The 16603-nt window shown below is 38.4% G+C and overlaps 2 protein-coding genes across 3 annotated transcripts in view; both read left to right on the top strand.

The window, feature by feature from the left end:
• The window catches only part of cct2 (chaperonin containing TCP1, subunit 2 (beta)), a 92053-nt gene extending 87982 nt beyond the window's left edge, over positions 1–4071 (top strand). For both annotated transcript variants that reach the window (XM_083528552.1, XM_083528551.1), the window contains 10 exons: positions 6–208; positions 327–427; positions 544–671; positions 1191–1294; positions 1789–1908; positions 2329–2457; positions 2693–2796; positions 3258–3357; positions 3488–3629; positions 3863–4071. In XM_083528552.1, coding sequence (XP_083384678.1) covers positions 6–208; positions 327–427; positions 544–671; positions 1191–1294; positions 1789–1908; positions 2329–2457; positions 2693–2796; positions 3258–3357; positions 3488–3629; positions 3863–3893 — 1162 coding nt within the window. In that variant the 3' untranslated portion in view covers positions 3894–4071. The remainder of the gene's footprint in view (positions 1–5; positions 209–326; positions 428–543; positions 672–1190; positions 1295–1788; positions 1909–2328; positions 2458–2692; positions 2797–3257; positions 3358–3487; positions 3630–3862) is intronic.
• Positions 4072–4629: 558 nt separating this feature from the next.
• nots (nothepsin) lies at positions 4630–13123 on the top strand (the record flags this gene model as incomplete). The annotated part of the gene is made up of 9 exons (XM_083528694.1): positions 4630–4688; positions 4800–4980; positions 5358–5475; positions 5733–5851; positions 6250–6449; positions 10682–10807; positions 11224–11371; positions 12274–12372; positions 12463–13123. 9 exons carry the CDS (start codon positions 4630–4632, stop codon positions 12646–12648), a joined length of 1236 nt encoding a protein of 411 aa, XP_083384820.1. The 3' UTR covers positions 12649–13123.
• Between the last annotated feature and the right edge of the window lie 3480 nt (positions 13124–16603).

The raw sequence follows: 16603 nt of genomic DNA, 5'->3' as shown, positions 1-16603 counted from the left end.
TACAGTGATGACGAGGTTAAATTCCAGGAGGACCTGTTGAACATCTCCCGAACCACTCTCTCATCCAAGCTGCTCACTCATCATAAAGATCACTTTGCTAAGCTGGCTGTACAGGCTGTGCTCCGTCTGAAGGGCTCTGGCAATCTGGAGGCCATTCATGTAATCAAGAAGCTGGGAGGCAGCCTTACAGACTCCTACCTGGATGAAGGTCAGAATCTGAATTATTTATGAGAAGCATATTTCCCTGATGTTTAATCAGTTTGGATTTGGTTTTGCACATTGTGTCTTTTTGTTTATTGCTCAATACATACTTTAATGCTTCAAAGGATTTCTGCTTGACAAGAAGATCGGTGTTAATCAGCCCAAAAGGATTGAAAATGCAAACATCCTTATTGCCAACACTGGAATGGACACAGATAAGATCAAGGTACAGATTTAAACCTATTATTTGGGTTTTTTTGGAAGTTTTTACATTTTTTTACACTTGTTTTTTTTTTCTTTTTTGAAACATGGCCATTGAACTTCAGTGTGTGATTTCTGTAGATTTTTGGCTCCAGAGTTCGTGTCGACTCTACAGCAAAAGTGGCAGAGATTGAGACGGCAGAGAAAGAGAAAATGAAGGAGAAAGTTGATCGCATTCTGAAGCATGGAATCAACTGCTTCATCAATAGGTACAAGGCGCAAACTAGACAATTCACCACAGGCTTTTAATAACTAAAAGGAAATTGTTGAATTGATTTACTATGCAGCATTTTTATATTATATTTATAACAGTTGCTAAATGATCTTAGATGTTGAGTTAATGTATTGCTCAGGAGCACCTGGTTTCACAACTCCAACTTACGGTTTTAAGACTGTAGAAAAGCCTATTACTCATCACACACTTTGATTCTCATGATATTCCTCACTCTCCAATGTATGTAATTTTTTTATGATTATAAAAATAACAAATCATAAAAACGTCTGTTCCATATACCATCTAAGAGACTTTTTCTTTGCCACAGTCACCCCAGGCTTGAACATTGGATATAAATACTCACAATTCACTTATTTTTACACTTTTGATTTTACATTCTATAAACCTGCTTTTAGACAATGTCTGTTGTGAAAAGTGCTGTAGAAATACATTTGAATTAAATTGAAGTTGTACTCGCAAACCATGTGATTGAAGTTTAAGTTTTCTTCTGCAGACAACTGATCTATAACTACCCTGAGCAGCTGTTTGCTTCTGCTGGCGTCATGGCCATCGAACATGCTGACTTTGCTGGAGTGGAGCGACTGGCGTTGGTCACAGGTATATAAATAAAGACTTGTGGGGAGTGACCTATAACATTTTTTCTCATACCCAAATAAAAAAAAAATTAAGCTTGGAAAAGTTAAACAAATCTACGATTTTTACATACATTCACAGTCAATAATGTAGAGTTGAGGTAATGGGACATGGTTTTAAAATCTGTATATATGTGTATATAATATAATGTATATATAATGTATGTATGTGTTTGCATTTTGATGTTATTTGACAATTAAATAGATTTAGTTTTAAAATTTCTTGGATGCAATTTTAGTAATAGAAATGTCAATACAGAAAAAAGGAAACAAATTACTTGTTCATTTTAAGAGACTTCTCTTATTTTCTCTTGTATATTTAGTATTGTCCTAGTTTGAAGCATAGTGACTAAATGCTGTAAATGATTCTTCTAACTTGTTCACTAATTCTTCCTGGTTAATCTTGTACATTTCTCTTTGCCAAAAAAACTGTTAACACTGGATTTCTTTCCTTGACAGGAGGGGAGATTGCATCCACCTTTGAACACCCTGAGCTGGTAAAGCTGGGCCACTGCAAACTCATTGAGGAGGTAATGATTGGAGAGGACACGCTCATCCATTTCTCTGGAGTGGATATGGGTAAGTACCTATTCAGACTTGGCACACATTCTGCTGAATATGTTCATCATTATTATTATTATTATTTTTATTGTAATCTTTGCAACCCAACAAGACTATTTAAATTTGCTCATTGATATAGTCAGCGTACTGGTTTATAATGGGTCCAGTCATACATTACATTGTTATAAACAATGCTAGTAGCAATGTGACCTGGAAAGACTACTCTTTTGTGAGTGCAGAAGTCAGGGGCTTTGTTACTGTAATAAAATTATAAACAGCGTTTTCCTCCATATATTTAGTACAGTAGCGTTAACATTTGAAACCTCTGGAAATATTAAAGCCAGTACCACCAATCTCTCCATACATGGGTATATTTTTAAAATTTTGAGCAGCATCTATAGGCAGTGTACAATAATATTTATGCATGTGTCCTGTAAGGCGAGGCCTGCACTATTGTTCTGCGTGGGGCGACACAGCAGATTCTGGATGAGGCTGAACGTTCTCTTCACGACGCATTGTGCGTATTGTCTCAGACCGTGAAAGAGACTCGCACTGTCTATGGTGGCGGTATGTGAATATTTTGATCATGGCAGTTTCTTGAGTTTCTTTATTCATACCATGAATTAATTCTTATTGCAGATTTCAGGTAAACTGTTTACAAAATCTGTTTTACATGCTTGATGTATCAAAATTAAATTCATGCTCATGTATTGTGTGACATTAACGCAAGTTTTTCTTAAGGGTTTGATCAGTTTATAAGGGGAAAAAAATCTATAAAAAAAAACCATTCCATTGTCCATAGGTTGTTCAGAGATGTTGATGGCTAAAGTAGTGACAGACTTGGCTTGCAGAACACCTGGTAAAGAAGCTGTGGCCATGGAATCTTTTGCCAAAGCTCTGAGAATGGTGAGAACTGAAGTTGTTTTATTATTCTTTTTTTTTCTTTTTTTTTTTTCTTTCAATTTATGTATGTATTTGAAGTATATTTATTAAATTAAGAAAAACGTAAACACAAAATTATAATTGAAAGTGAAAGGGTTAATGTTACAGCATGTAAGATTTTGGAATTTCCATCTTTCTGTCAGAGAGGTCTAATACAAGCTTATGGAAAAGCAGCTCAGAAATATCATATAATCAATTATTCTTTGCCCCCTAATGAAATTTTATTGAACTATCAAAAGACCACATGCCTGATTTATAATTCATTGTAACTGCTTGCTGCTGTACTATTATAAAATATATATGATTTTACAATATATTATATTTCTACTTTCAGACTTGTTCATGCCAGACTTGGTTACTTTATGGCTTGAAAAGTGGTGGTGTTTGAAATTCCCACTTATTCTATGAACATGTTTTTATCCTAGCTGCCCACTATAATTGCGGATAATGCAGGATACGACAGTGCAGACCTCGTGGCTCAACTGAGGGCAGCCCACCAGGAGAATAAGATTACTTTTGGTCTGGGTGAGTTCTCAAATAGTATCACACACATGTAGTAATCAGTAGAGCAAATCAAATGTCTGAGTTTGAAGTTTTCTCTCAGTCATTCAATGATTTTGAACCTATTCTAACCTTTAACCCTGCTGTGCCTCAGACATGAGGGCTGGCACTATTGGTGACATGACTGAGCTGGGAGTCACAGAGAGCTTCCAAGTGAAACGACAGGTCCTGCTAAGTGCCGCAGAGGCAGCGGAGATGATTCTTCGTGTTGATGACATTATTAAAGCGGCTCCAAGGTAAATTAAATTTGCTTACATAATATAACACCGTAGTAAAACTTGAAATCGTGCTCAGATACTTGTCATTGATTTTTGCCTTGGCAACAAATTCTCTCTCTGGTTGACTCATATTCTTAAATTAGTTTTGTGATGCGAGATTTAGCTTTGCGTTTTCAGCTAGCTAATATATGAACTGCGTGGGTCTGAGACAATATGTTATGACTCACCAACTGCCAATTTCTTTCTTCTAGAAAACGAGTACCAGATCACCACCCATGTTAAGAGCAACTGAAGAGTGTGGAAAGCAGCCTGTGTATTTATTACCTGCAATGGCCTCCTCCTTTAGTTCATGTCATTGTGTAGCACAGTTAGCACTGCAGAGGCTGTCTGTGTCCCTCTGCTATTCAAACACGCCAGCATGGCTTTGTTTGTTTACTCAGTAATAAAACTTTAAAACCTGTTTTTGTTTCTTGTCTTATTTTCCTTATTTTTGGAATACTGAGAGCTGGTACATAAACCATCTCTTCACTTAAAAGGTGGCATAATGTACTTATGACCAAAACAGAGGTTGTATTTTAAATATACTGATGTGATCACTTAGTGTCATATCCAACTAAGTTTGAATCCAGTGTACAAAGTCATAGCAATCTTAATTTAGATCATAACCAGATTTTTTTTTCTCAATACATGAGATGAAAAATATATATTATTTGGTAATATTGGCATTGTACAATGTGTATTAAAAATGTGGCATCCTTTTTTATAGAGAAATTTGTGTATAAAAACTACTGACTCAGTTGATCTTTTAAGTGGTGTTAAATAACTCCTTTGTGTGGCATGTTAAAGCAAAGAGAAAACAAAGTTCAAGGTCAAACCAACCTGAAATTAGTCCAACATTTATTTAACACTTGAGATTGGTTGGCATGGAGGACTAGTGCATTGGTTCACTTTTCTCTATGAAAGCGTTATCGTAAGACCTGCTAACAGACAGATGGACAGATGCTGTCAAGTAATGAAAATGAAGCGAGTACTTCTCCTGCTTTTCTGTTCTTTGAGCTTTGTTCATGGCCTTATAAGGTAAGAAAATTCTATAGATAAAAGTTAAAGAAAAAAGTAACCTGATTCTAAATGTTAAATATAAGATTTTATATTACTTACATTTTTGCTTAATATAATTTTGGGACCAAGAGTGCCTCTGATGAAGATGTCTACTATGAGGAGTCATTTAAGAGCAGCTAACCAGCTAAAGGACTTTATGAAGGACCATCAGGTGGATGCTTTCTCTCGTCGCTATGCCCAGTGTTACCCGACTAACTTAGCATCTCTTGAACCTGGAAAAGTAGCAGAAAGACTCTACAACTTTATGGATGTAAGTTCAAATAGTAAAAGATTACTGATATCGGCAATGTATAACTAGTCATCATCATGGGCTGATTTTACAAAATCTTAAATCTATACAGATGTGATCAGCTGTAAGGATACATAAAGTGCTAGATGTTTTAAAATGGGGTGGAAACTATTCATATAATTGTATTAAATGTGTAATCTTCAGTGACTGGTCAACACTGAATTAGTGCTCATATGTAGGTTAAGCATTGGTTCCCTGGTGGTCTAGTGGTTAGGATTCGGCGCCCTCACCGCCGCAGCCCGGGTTTGGTTCCCTGACCCTAGCATTTTGCTGTTGATGTCCATTTTCATGCCTGTATATCATTTTAATACACATATGTTGGGTGGTGTGTTGTGAAGGCACAATACTATGGACAGATCAGTCTGGGAACCCCAGAGCAGAACTTCACTGTGGTCTTTGACACTGGATCTGCTGATTTGTGGGTGCCTTCATCTTACTGTGTCAGTCAAGCATGTGGTAATAAATGCATTTCTACTTGTTGTAGAATGAATGATAACCATTTTAAATGTCTCATGTGAGATGTATCTTAATGAGTATCCTAATTATTAAAAATTTTTAATGCTTATATCAGCGTTTTTCATGTAATGTTCATTTGTTTAATTTCATGCTGTAATGTGTACACAGTGAGACTGCTAGGTGTCCCATTTGGATATTTTTATGTTAGTGACCTAGGATTTTGGGTCACCGGTCACTGTGTTCCTCTCTTGGCACAGCTGCACATCATAGGTTCAAGGCTGTGGAGTCGAGCACCTATGTTCATGACGGCCGGGTCTTTGGCATTCACTATGGCTCTGGACACCTGCTGGGCGTGATGGCTAAAGATATCCTGAGGGTAAAGTCACAGACGCTGCAAACTGGAAACTAATTGATCAGGCCTGGACACACTGCTGTTCTCCTCTGTCCTAAAGACAAGAGAGATTTAATTTAATGGTTGTACTGATATGATTCATAACTGAATCGTTCTAACATATTCTCCTTTCTCAATGGTTGCACAATATAGCGTATTAGTGTGATTAGTGAATAACAGTAAACTTCAGGCCACCAAACATGATATACTGTATAATTCAGAAATTAGACTGTTAAAAAAAAAAAAAAAAAGTTTACTTGTTGGGGCCCCTTAACAATCAATCCCTTTCTACTATATCAAATAAACATATACTTTTTTTTTTTTATCCTGTTTTGTTGTATCTCTGCTGAGTGTGTGTTCTGTAATGGTGCTATGTTGTGTAGGTTGGCTCTATGGTTCTGCCGGATCAGGTGTTTGGGGAGTCAGTGTATGAGCCAGGCATGTCCTTTGTCATGACCAGGTTTGATGGTGTTTTGGGCCTCAGTTACCCCTCGCTGGCTGAGGAACTTGGAGCGCCTGTATTTGACAACATGATGAACCAAAACAAAGTGGAAAAGCCTATATTCTCCTTCTACCTTCGCAAGTGAGCATGGACATGTAGCCACAAGAGAAACTTGGGCAGTGTAGTAGTGACTATTTAAACTGTAGTGAAATCAAACTACAATGCATGGCACCAAATTCTAGGAAATACTTTTATTTGCATCAGCTTGATTTGAACTCTTGACCTTCACATCCAAAGTCCAACTCCTTAAACACTAAGCAATGAATTTCCCACTTTCCCAAATTTATTCTATCTAGCTCTACCTGCTTTATAAAATAAATATATATATATTATTCCATGTTAGTCAGATTTATAGTGCTATACAATGATATTGCATTCTACAGTATATGGCAGATGATTAATTTAATATAATAATAACTTGCCAGTATAATGCCAATCTGAATACAACTCACAAGTATATACTTAATACACTTGTTCTAATTTGTTCTCTTTCATAATCTCTTTCCCATCCCTTCTGCGTTGTCTGTCTGGGTCTCAAACATGCACAGGAAGGTATCGACCACCCCGAGAAGTGTAGCCATTGTCTAGGGCTCCCGAAAAGGCTCCTGAGTCACAGGCTCAAAATATTCGCTTTGCAGTATGTCGACTTCGAGTTGTGCGACTTGGCGGGGGAGAAGGCAACTCCACTGTGCACCCGAGGGCCTCCCGGGGATGCAGCTTCCTCGAACTGGGCCGACTTGTGCCTGTCCTCTTTTGAGGATTTATTGCCGGCCGACAACCGTTTCCCAGACGGACCGACCCGGTTCCAGGGATAAGGGCGAGGCGGACCTCCTCGACGGCTCTGATGACGAGGAGGCCATCCTGTCGTCCGTGACCCCTCAGGTTCCCTCTGCCCTGCCTCAATCGGTACTGCTGAAGCTTTGTGAACGTGCTGCTGCGCGCCTCAGTATCGAATGGCCGGCTCTCCTGAACACTTCGGTTTAGGAGAGAGATGTGTACGACGGTAAGCTTCTGGGACCTCCTCCCGTCCCTAAAAAGCAGCTTCTTCCAGTCCGACCTGCATGTGCAAAACACATAAAAATACTGCTGAGGAAATCCGCTCGATCTGAAACACAGTCTTGCGGGGCTTGAGGTTAAGGATATGGCGAGTCTTGGCATAGGTGACCCCCCCCCCCCCCCCCCCTGTTATTGAGCCTTCCATTGCCAGACACCTTAATAATGCGTCGCATCGCAGGAGTGCAGGTTGAGCCTGGGCAGGCTCTTTTTGGCCGTGCCGTTGTGCTAGTGCAGCAGTGCTACGATGATAAAAAATAAGCATAAATGGCCGGCCTGATGCTCGGCCACAGGGGGTTTTCCGTTTGTGTTCATGGGCGGCCAGCCCTCCAGACACCTGTTCTGCCGTCCAGGCTTACCCGTCCAAAAGACGCAGGCTCTCTTTAGGCAGGGTCAGCCCCCCTCCCCAGTGAGTGCTGATCTCTGTTTCGCTCAGGCTTCACTGTTCACCATGTCGTCCAGAGTGCGTTTCCCTGTTCCAGAAGGGAAGGATGTGACCCTAACCCTAACCCTAGAGCTTTTACTTTCGCTATTTCCTGGTCCCGAAAAGGACAGTTCTCCCAGTCCTATTCTGGATCTCAGAATGTTGAACAAACAATTAAGGAAATACAATTTCAGAATGGTTTTCTTGTACATTCGATAAAGCAGAATGATTGGTTCTGCTCAATCGATCTAAGCAATGCTTTTTCCCATATAAGCATCTATCCTCCACACATGAGATTCCTTTCTTGACATACATAGACGATTGGCTGATTATAGCCGATTTAAGATCGAAAGTGATTCGAAACACTGCCCGTGTGCTCACGCACATCACTGCGGTCTGTTTTAAAAGAGTGGAATGCGCTCCTCTAAGCTTTATGCTCTAGCTCACAAGCTTTTGGTATGGAGCAGACTACATTTTTTGTCGTTATGGGCGACTCACGTCCTGGTCATTCTGAACAGGGGCGCAGACCTTTTGTCGAGGGGAAACCCGCTCTACGGAGAGTGGCATCTCCACCCTCAGATAGTGGGGCTGCTATGGGAGAGTATTTTGGCTGAGCAGCCGTCAATTTCTTCGGCTCAAGTGAAAATGCTCATTGTCCTATGTTCTTCTCGCTACGGGACAAGGATGCACCCCTCGGCGTGGATGCACTGGCTCATTCATGGCCCAATGTGCTGCTCTACGCATTTCCGTCACTTTGCCTGATAACCCCAACCCTGGTCAGGGTGGAGGTACAGGGTTTGTCTCTGATAGTACCCAGGTGGCCCAAGGCACTGTGGCTAGCAGAGATAATCCTTCTTCTGTATGCGGAGCCATCACCCCTCCCATTGCACACGGACCTCCTGACCCAAGCAAACTGGGAGATCTACCATCCTCACCCGGACAGGGTGGCTCTCTGGGCCTTGCCCGTGAGAGGGTGAATTTAAACACTTTGGGGCTTCCCCCTTGTGTTATTGCCACTATTTAGAATGCCAGGGCCTCTTCCACATGTTCCCTCTATGACTACAAGTGGCATGTGTTTGAGGAGTGGTGTGAGAGGCACCAGCTCATTTCATATCTGTGCTCAGTCACTGATATTTTGGCTTCTTGCAGGACTTTATTGATCGTGGCGATCTACGATTAAGGTCTATTTAGCGGCTATCGCTATCATGTGTCATGCTGGGTTTGGCGGCACTACAGTGGGGCCTCTTATTTGTAAATTTATAAAGGGTGCTCGCCACTCCTTACCGGTCACCAGAAGTGTAGTACCAGAATGGGACCTCTCCATGGTGATGGAGGTGCTGGCCCAACAGCCTTTTGAGCCCCTAGGGGATATCTCACTTAAACTCCTGTCCTAAAAGACGTCTCTGCTTCTGGCATTGGCTTACGCTAAATCTGTTAGTGATTTGCATGCACTCTTGGTTTATTTCTTGTGCACCAAATTCTCGCTTAATGGGGGTAAGGTTTTGCTCAGGCTTAACCCGGCCTTCATGCCTAAATGCCTCCCAGCTTTCACTGGTGGTGTGACCAAGCTCTCCGGTTTTCACGGAGGACCAGAGGCTGAATGCTTTATGCCCTGTGCATGCCCTGCATGGTTCCATCAGCAGGACAGGCCCTTTTAGAATGAGCGTCCAGCTCTGCCTCTCTTGGCGTTGCTGCTTCTTGGGCTCTGTTTGAAGGGGTTCCCTTGCAGAACATTTGTGCTGCTGCAAGCTGGTCCTCGCCACATACCTTTGTCAGGTACTACTGGCTTAATGTTACCCAAACCTCTGTGGCTCATGCTGTCTTAGGTGTGGGCTCTTTGTAGCTTGCTACTAGGCCTGCACTTCTTTTTAGCCCTGACTGCCCAGGCTAGTTTCTGCACGTTTTTAGGCATGTTAGTTTGTACCCTTTTCTGACACCCAGATTGGTCCTATCACATGTATATCAACATGTTCTTTTCTGCATGCGGCCCAAATTTTCGGTGTCATCAGGGTTTTGCATGCATGTTACCACGTCATGTTTTTCATAGCTGGGATTTTCACCCTCGCTCTACTACTACTCTGTGGTGTGCCGAGCACCACCTTGAGGGCCGTCCTCTGGCTTACAGGGCCTCACTGTGAGTGTATTGGGTAACCAGGGAGTTGTCTATATCTCCCATAGGTGGATTTATAATACGAGATGATAAAAGAGAACAATAGGTTACGTTCGTAACCCTGGTTCTCTAAAACATCTAGTGGAGAGATCCAAGTTTGCCCCGCTTGCTGCACCAGAAGCGAATATGTTTACTGAGGAAAGGTAGCACATGCAGGTGCTTTATGCACCCAGGTAAGGGCCGTTCCCTTACCTGCCATTGGGCACGCTGTCTGTCAAGCCAGACTTGGTGTAATTGGATGTTTCTGCAGAGGTCCAGAGAAGCAGGGTTACGAACAGTAACCTATTGTTTTTCCCCTAAAGTTCACATGGACTTATCAGGTTGACAGGTCAGATGATCTCAATATAATAAATAGAACAAACTAGACAGAAAAACACATAATTGAGGGTTCCTGTTTGAAAATATTTGGATAATATTTATAAAAAAAACTATAAAATATTTTCCTTTTCTCAGTAACACAAAAGGCTATTTTTTGTTTTATTAGCTTTGAGACAGAGATAAAAATGAGGTAATTAATGTCTCTTTGATGTTCCACAGCACAATCTAAACTCTAAAATCTAAACATTTATAAATTAATGCATTTAAACACTTCAGCTCAAAGTCAAGGCATGTTTGTTGTCTGGACCTCACCGACTCAAAAGCTGACACTGGATTATGTTTTGGCAGGAATGGCAAAATTACTGCTATAGGAGGAGAACTGTTGCTGGGAGGTGTGGATGAAGAGCTCTACATTCCTCCCATTAACTGGCTCTCAGTCACTCTAAAAGGCTACTGGCAGATCAAATTAGATACGTAAGTTCAATGTTCTGCAGAGTATCGTTTACAGAGAATATTTTACATTCTATATTTTACATTTGAAAGTTTGTACTGTTATTTGTATTTATTATTTTTATCATTTTTTTGTACTAGGAAACAAAGTTAACAGAATTTCTATAATGCTGAATCTGATTTTTCTGACATTTCTTTCATTGTGCTTTTTCTAATCATTTTTTTTGACAAGAATTATTTTTTAATTAATCTAATCTGAACCAAATAAACAATTTATTAAAAGCTTGCTGTTACTTACCAATGTCAGAATTATTAACATTTAGTTGCTTTCCTTTATAACACACTTATTTAAAATGTATAGGTGGTAAACCTTTTACTCCTTAACTAACACACACTATGTGTCACGATCCATCAGAAGTTTTTCTTCTGTTTCTTTATAGAGTAAAGGTTCAGGGAAGTACTACCTTTTGCCACTCTCACAGTTGCCAGGTGATTGTTGACACGGGAACAACGCTCATCAGTGGGCCAACAGTGTACATCCTGATCCTTCAGCAGCTCATTGGAGCTACACCTTCTTCCCTAGGAGAGGTGACACTTACTTGAGATTAAAGGATACTAATATTTCTTGGTGGTTACACTTTACATGCCATGTGCTATCTTTTAAAAGACATCTTAAACAAAACTGCCCTTAAACATGTTGTATAGCGTGTTCAACCCTTCCACCATTGTCACTGTGAAGAACATGGAATTTTGAGGCAAGGTGAGTCTGTGTTTTGTTATGGAAGGAGAATACAACATGCAAAGTCATTTGCAAGGAAAATTTTAATATATGATATTAAAATGCTGCTACAAATTTCTCCTTAAAGTACGTTAGTCAGCCGTGACTGATTTTAGCAACAAGACCAAACACTTAGTAAACAAAATACACCAATATAAAATACAGATTAAAAAACGGCACTGGTTTGGAAATAACAAGAATAACAACAAAGCACTGTTGCATAGCACTGTTGCTATGTCTAGTCAGACTGTTTTGCTTAATTTTTGTATAACAGCAGCTCTGAAAATAGTTAGAACAGGCAATAATTGGCTATAATCGGTTTATATAAATGCATGCACTTTTAGTGGAACAGCTCCTTCACAGTGACTCATATGGGAGACATTTGATATGGCAAAGTGTTCTGTAAGGATATTCTTTATTTAATAATAACTGAGAAGGTCTTGGGCATCAGTATTCTCTAGTGTTCAAAAAGGACTTTCTCAGGAACATTTCAATCCGCATTCTTTTTAACTCTTAATAGAAACTTGCTTTTTTTAGATTTAATTCCACAGCAATAAATATAAATATGAATATATAGTCTAAAACAGTTAAAGACATGATGTTTTAGACTGTGGGAATTTGGGAATCACAACACCCCGGTATAAATTAGGAAACTTCTGTTCCTTATGTAGGTACAAATCAGTTACGTTAACATAAATGTTTTGGATTACAGTATCTTGTTGATTGCACCAGGATCAGCAGTTTGCCTGTGGTGTCTTTTGTGCTTAATGGAGTGGAGTATGCTCTCAGAGCAGATGCCTACATTCGCAGAGTGAGTACTCTGATTTATACATACCGAACATGCATACATACATATGTTCATACATTTATTATTAAAGTTATCTATTTTTTCCTTGTCTAGGATACATTGAATAATGAGGAAATTTGTATAAGCGGCTTTCAAGCAATGGATATCATGTCTGCATTCGGCCCTACCTGGATTCTTGGGGACATTTTCCTCTCGCAGGTTTACAGTATCTATGACAGGGGTGAGGACCGGGTTGGCTTTGCTCGACTCTCTGACAAGGCCACAAGTCTCACTATTTAGTAACAGCGGGTGTCAGATTCACTTACCTCCTTCTTTATGTTTTTATTGGTGTGACATTTAGATATATTTAATCGGGAAAATTATGCACGAGGACTGTCTGTTCTTCATAACTGTGAGAATCAATTTATCGAGCAATTAAGCAGTTTGACTAATTTAAACTAGTATCCCAGAATTTGTCCATTAACTTCAGTATTTTAATTGCATTCCTTTTTTTTTTATTATTTAAGTAAATAGTGATGACTAATTAAATAATAATAAGCTGGCTGTTTATGTCTAAGCTTTTTCACATGATTTGAGGTGTTAATTTTAGTACTTAAGAATAATAAAGGTCTTCCTTTTATTTACTGGTGGCTTTTTGTGTGTTTAGTGTGCATATTTGTCAGGAGTAAGTTCTACTTTCTCAGAACATTTGTGCTGTCTAATGAATGAGAGTAGCTTATATGCACACAGACATATACATTTGAAATTCATAAATGTGGTCGGATTTTTCTAGCACCTGTTTTACCTTATTTAATGTTTACATTTAACTTATGTTTTTTATATATATATATATATATATATATATATATATATATATATAAATATAAATAGTGCTGAAAATGTATTATTATGTTACTTCTATACTTCTATTACTTCTATAATATTAAATTCTTCTCAAAACTTCCTTAACCCTGGTTTATTTTACACTTGCATATTTAAGTCTGTGGGCAAAACTAATGAGTAATTTTCTCTTAAGTAAATCTGAGAATAAGTCGTGACTGCTGGTCTTTTTAATGCAATTTTTAAACTACATTCTATAATGCATAATTCCATACAAAATTTAACAAAATAAGGTAGGCAGATCCCAGTGTCCTAATAGCTACTGTACATCTGAACACCACAATCACCTATTAATGCCACTTTACAGAAATGTGTTTAATATTTTGAAAAAATAAAGGAATATAAATCAGTCTCAAGTCATCAGAGTTTAGGATATGGTGAAACTGGGCATGTAGGACAGGAAAATGCAAGTCTTCAATTCTGTGACGTGAAACTAAGCAGATGGTTTAAATGAAGCCATAGAAAACTAGGAAAAAGGTAAAAGTAGAAGGTAATCTATTTATTTTTACCGACAGATGTTGTATATATTAATAAAGTATAATAAATAATAAAGTAAAAAAAATGTAAAGATGTGTTCATATTCAGTGAAGTGGCATTCTGAAGGCTCTATATACCAGTGCAATACTCATCCTGTACACATGGTGGACACATGAGCTAGTGAACTCAAAGAAAATAAACAAGCAAGACTACAGGAGAAGACTGTTAAAAAAAAACAAAAACATGTTCTGCATTTCCATAGAATTAATGACTGATTAGTCATTCCATAAACCCAAAGTACATTTTCTAAGTAACATATTGTGTAATTATCATTTATACAATAAAAACAGCTACATTATATGCCTGTAATGTTATTACTCACCTGAAATACATTTTATTGCAGTTTTGACTGTTGTTTCTGGTGATCCATTTCTATACACCCCTTTCTCTTGGCTCTTCCCTTTTAGGCAGACAAACACATGTTAGTTAGCAGAATAGATATCAAAATAATAATTATACATTGAATGCTTAGTGCTATTTCTATAATTCAAAGATTTGCATTTTTTGATTGGATCAGCCATGGTGTAAAAACTGAGACTGCACTGATTGAAATCGGTGGGTGTGATGTGGCACAATGCAAAGTAAAGTGTGGTTACAACCCTGATGTATATTATTTTTGTATAACAATTAATAAAGTTGGCAACAACTTAAATATTGTTGCATTTTTTAGCACAGAATTAGCAAACAAAATAGGGTAAACCAGCATCCATGCTAATGGCATGAGCACATCGTGTGCATTGTGATAAGTTTTTTTATAATTTTTTTAATGCTTTGATTTTAATCTATTATTTTAGCAGTATAACTATATATTCACGTCAAATCATCAGTCACTATTACAGTATTATTAAAAATAAAGAGCAAAATTAATGAAATAATTATTTTCTTCTTTTCATGGTCTACAGGAAATTTAAATGATGCAACTTTCTGTTGAACATTTGACATAAGAGCTGTTGATGCAGCTTGCTGGTGAATCAGCTGGGTGGCTTCATCCTAAACATTAGCGATAAGTATGTTTGATTAAATGGCCTATAGCTCAGATTATTGTTTTTGCACAGGTTCCTGTGTATGAGTTTCCTCCAGCTCCACTGGTTTTCAAACACCGTCCAAAAACATGCACACAGGTGGACTTGCTACTCTAAATTCACAGTAAGTGTGAATAGTGGCATCCCCTCAGGGGTGAAGTGTTATAGTACTGGAACACAAATTGAACCACACTCAAGGAATCACCCTCATACCCAATACTTGTGCTAAACAAGTTTCAAGTTTATTTATCATATGTTCAGGAGTCAGTGACAGTATGAACAATGAAATGCTTAAGTGAGACTACAAGCAAACTATAGCAAACTACAGCAAATATTAAACCGTACACAATATTAATCAGTAAAGAGAAAAGAAAACAAAAAATGACATTTTGAAGCTGATAGTGGATAGAGTTTTATTAACTGTTAAATAATATTTCAGGTATTTTTTTGCAGCAGTTTACTGTAGGAGCCCACACAGAAATATGCAGAAAACTGAGAAAAGCTTAAATGCACCTTTACAAGGAGAAAAAATTATAATAATTATCTTGCGATTCATCATTAATTCTCTTTCATTTTTTACATTTTCATGTATGTATGTGTGCTGCAGCAGCTGTGTCTCTGTGTGATAGAAGCAGGAAGAGTCTTGGGCCCTGCTGGGGCTTGAGCTCCCTTCCATCCTCTTGGAGGTAATCCAAGCTGTTCCTGATTTACAGTTATGGATTAAAACAAGATTTCCGAGGCCTGTGGTTTATATGAGAAATAGTTCTGATATTTAAAGATCACCTCCCTGTACAGGGAAGTGACAACTCTTTGTGATTAAATTATTTATTAAGCTATTTTACAGATACAAAACAACATTTACTGGCACAGCTGCAGGTTGTGTCAGTATTTGTGTGACCTTTGTTTTCTCTTCATGTCCCCTTCTGACTTCTTCAGTAAACTTCATCTTTGTTGATTCTTTTCTGCCACATTAATAAATGACTGTAACACAGTATTAGTGTCCATAACAGGCTGCATTATGCAGCCGACACACTTGAACATGTGCACTTGAAATTCATTATTATTTATTGAGAGAGACAGTCATTATCATGGCTATAAAAACAGTGGAAATATGTAATCATAGCTGACCTCTGATTTCCATCTCATGCTCAGCCCACACATGCTCTCTCTGTGATGCACTACAGCGCAGGGCAAAAGCATCTCTTGCAACAAAAGTGCATTGTTCCATGTTGCTCATTTGTTTCATATTGGCATTGGGCTTGTATTTTGTATCTGATATTTAATGATTGTTTTCAATGTCTTGCCAGTGGGAAGCAATATATTCACTTACTGTAATGTATTCACGCTAACACTGAAGCATAGGAAGCTTTAGGCTACATAAGGAGGCCGGTGTTTATGGGCTTCTTAAATGAGACAGTCAGACTGATAATGATGATGTCATGCCGAGATGGTACGGACCAGAACAGTCAACAATGTTGGTATATGTTCTTCAAGATATATGTTATATGTTGTTTTAGTGACATTCTGAACCTAAAATATAGGCCAATTTTTAATCATCACAATTTTATATATTCCCAAAAACAAAACAAAAAATCTATTTACTGTGGACCTGGTGTTCTCTAAAGTGTGCTTTTATAATGCATTTGAATGAAAACTGATATTCAGAAAGACAGTTTTGCAATTAAACTTAACATTTTTTGGCACTTCTATACCACACAACTGTTGAATTCTTACATATGATTGGTCAGAAGGTCAAACTCCTTTAAATGAGTTTTGATAGTGAGCTAATACACAGA

Source organism: Silurus aristotelis (assembly GCF_946808225.1).
Source record: "Silurus aristotelis genome assembly, chromosome: 24".
Lineage (NCBI taxonomy): Eukaryota > Metazoa > Chordata > Actinopteri > Siluriformes > Siluridae > Silurus > Silurus aristotelis.
This window is presented reverse-complemented; position numbering and strand designations above follow the sequence as displayed.